Source organism: Haemaphysalis longicornis, unplaced genomic scaffold (genome assembly GCF_048455015.1).
Source record: "Haemaphysalis longicornis isolate Haplotype H1 unplaced genomic scaffold, Haemaphysalis longicornis Haplotype H1 scaffold_12, whole genome shotgun sequence".
NCBI classification, from domain to species: Eukaryota; Metazoa; Arthropoda; class Arachnida; order Ixodida; family Ixodidae; genus Haemaphysalis; species Haemaphysalis longicornis.
This window is the reverse complement of record NW_027526225.1, coordinates 90940967-90943749: the sequence shown is the minus strand read 5'-3', so window position 1 is coordinate 90943749 and position 2783 is coordinate 90940967. Positions and strand designations below refer to the sequence as shown.

The following is a 2783-nucleotide window of genomic DNA, read 5'->3' as shown; positions in this document are numbered from 1 at the left end:
AATGTTTACACTGCGCTCGATCGTCTAATGTGTCATTCTATGATTAGTGGGCTCGTAGGCACGCATGGCAGCAAAAAAAAAAAAGTAACACAAAAATTTCGTGTCAGTACTCCTTTAACAATCTGGCTCCACGCTACAGCGAATAAACTATTGTGGGCTGCTTATAAGCACCATACCCTGGGACCGGCATAAGAACTTCTGGGTGCCACCTACCTATTTTAGGAAGGCCAGTGACACATCTTTTGCTTCTGCAGCCATTTAATATCGTATAACTACCACCAGACACGGTCCACAGCCAGAGACGATGCATGCCTACACCGATACCCGACATGTCCAAACGAAACTACCCTTCCACTTTCAGGCACGTCCCTACCAGGGAAAGTTCCCCAGCACGTCAGCACAGATAGATGTCACTGGCTTTGCCATTCACTGTGGTTAACGTCGCAGTCGCGCATCTTGGCCGTGAGGTTGAGCCAGGTTCCGAGGAGGCCCACGTCGACCAGCCGGGCCGGCTCAAGCAGCGGCCGCGGCCGCAGGAAGGAACAGCGTGCGGCGTACAGGTCACAGCTGTCACCGTGGTCGGCCTCCCAGATGACGGTGGCCAGCAGCAGGTCCCAGGAGCGCAGGGCCCCGTGGCAGCGGCTTGCCTCGAGCCGCCGCACGTGCGCCTCGGACTCGGGGTTGCGCGTGGCGTCACTCAGGAGCAGCAGCTCGTTGGCGCTGGCCCTGAGCGCTTCCAGGAACGAGCTGGGGCCTGGGTTGGTAGCCGCCAGCACGCACACCGTGCCTGTGCCTGCACACAGTTCTCGCTTGGGACACCACACTTGGGGGGCTGTCGGCAGGTACCAAAGGTGGCTTAAGACGTCAAAACGACAGGTCTGTTGCAAAAGCCAATCACAGCCAATAGTCACTTGTTCACATCTGACAGGAAGATACGCAGAAACTACTGGCATCACGGGTATGGTATGACAGTTTTGAGTAAGCAGGGTGCTATGCTGAGGCATTGAAAATGAATTCAGTTTCACACAGAGTATAAACAACTGGTTGAAGTAAGACTTTGTCCGACTGTGGTGATTGTGCGTCTTCCCCTCAAACTGCTCCCTACTATGGATGATGATGACAACGATGGTTTGGTGGTTGCCGCTTTGTAACGGGGGACGCTTTTGGTCGTATATGATGGCTTGGGCATCCTTGACACGAAAGTACAGTGGAACCTCGTTAAACTGTACCCACATAAGCCGTAGTTAGTTTTTATACGTAGTTAAGCTGAATCCTCCACTCAGTTTCCCTTTAACCCAATGCATTCGGATAAGACGTAGTGCCGGTTAGTACGAACTTTCTTTGCGTCCATCAGGTACGGTTTCATGAGGTTTCACTGTATTGCTTGCCATCGCCCTTCCTCATCTGAATGACTGAATCTATGCCACGTCCCCAGCTGACACTCAGTAATGTCAACTGAGCTCTCGGAGAAGGCATGCGACAAAACCCAGTGCTTGTCGCATGGTCGTGCCACTGCGGTCATGTGAGTTCAAGAGTTCAGCTGTCTGCACACTAAAACGTGTTCTACCAGTTCCTCCTCCTAGCCACATGCAGAACACAGCACATTTACCACATTGTCCAATTTCTATCCCCACGCCCTCGTTTTCAGTACTCAAGCCCACCCCTCAAACCGCATCGCACTGCCTGGCAAGTTATGGTACAAGTTCACTTCGGAAATAGTGTGATTATATGAAATGCAGGCGCATACATGGCTTCGCCACTGCTACTTTTGGCCACCCTTCCGCTCCCCACGTGGGAAGAAGGTCACAATGGCGATGATGATGCCGAAGCATCGCGTCCGCTCTAAGCTCCTCGCGACAGGCATAGCGAGATGACTCGCCACTGCCTTTCACGCAGAGGGATTACATGCTACTCCTCAGTCTACTTTCGGTGGAAGGTAGTCGAGATGGTGAGCCCATCCCGTGATTAGAAATTACCCGATTTTGTTACAAGAATATGTAGAGCAGACTGAAACCGATTGCAGCAACTCGGCTCACCTGCTAAAGCAAGCGCTGCTTTTCCGGGCCGGCTTTTGGAATCATTCACCATGTCCTTCACAGCAGCGCCGTAATCCTCCAGCAGACTCTTCCAGTACGCGCCTGCAAGCACCACATTTGCCCGTTAGCCCTGCTTATTCTAATGTATGTACCACCCGCTGGGTTACAAACCTAAGCGCGCAGCCAGCCGAATTTTTTCAGCCATGTCGTGCTTTCCAAGCCGCGTGCTTCCGTCGAAACCGTCGAAACCCTCTGCGGGCTGATCGCATCACATGAATGCCGTCCTGTGAAGTCAAGTTGGTCAAGTCACGGATTAAACTGGCGCACTATTCACCGCTAAACTTAGTTTGTAATCACGATCTACACAGCAATGAAATGGCACTGCAGCCTACGGCCACAGAATACGCGAAACACTGAAATATGTGTTTTTTGTAGTTGGCCAACCTCACAAACCATGGTAATGGAGGTTTACACACATGTTTACACTCGACGTGCGCACAGTAATTCGCACGCCCAATGATGATGATGATGGTGATGCCTTCTAGTCTATCTTAGTAATTTAAATTTAGTTAATCCTCAACTCTGATTTCTTTGTAATTCTGCCCTGCCGCTACCCCTGGCTGTAATGACACTTTACCGACTTCCCTAACGATTGCAACTCCAACTGCGGCGCTCTACTTCTTCACTCTTCTTGTTGCGGTTGGTTGATTCGGCCCATACGAAGTTTAGTGCTGTGGTGTTTATGCT

At 51.3% G+C, this 2783-nt stretch overlaps 1 protein-coding gene across 1 annotated transcript; it reads right to left on the bottom strand.

Annotated features, from left to right (window-relative positions):
• Positions 1–267: 267 nt before the first annotated feature.
• LOC144162997 (mitochondrial import inner membrane translocase subunit Tim29) lies at positions 268–2520 on the bottom strand. The gene is made up of 3 exons (XM_077693766.1): positions 2208–2520; positions 2037–2138; positions 268–793 (listed from the first exon to the last, which is right to left on the bottom strand). Exons 1-3 carry the CDS (start codon positions 2239–2241, stop codon positions 411–413), a joined length of 519 nt encoding a protein of 172 aa, XP_077549892.1. The 5' UTR covers positions 2242–2520; the 3' UTR covers positions 268–410.
• Positions 2521–2783: the final 263 nt, after the last annotated feature.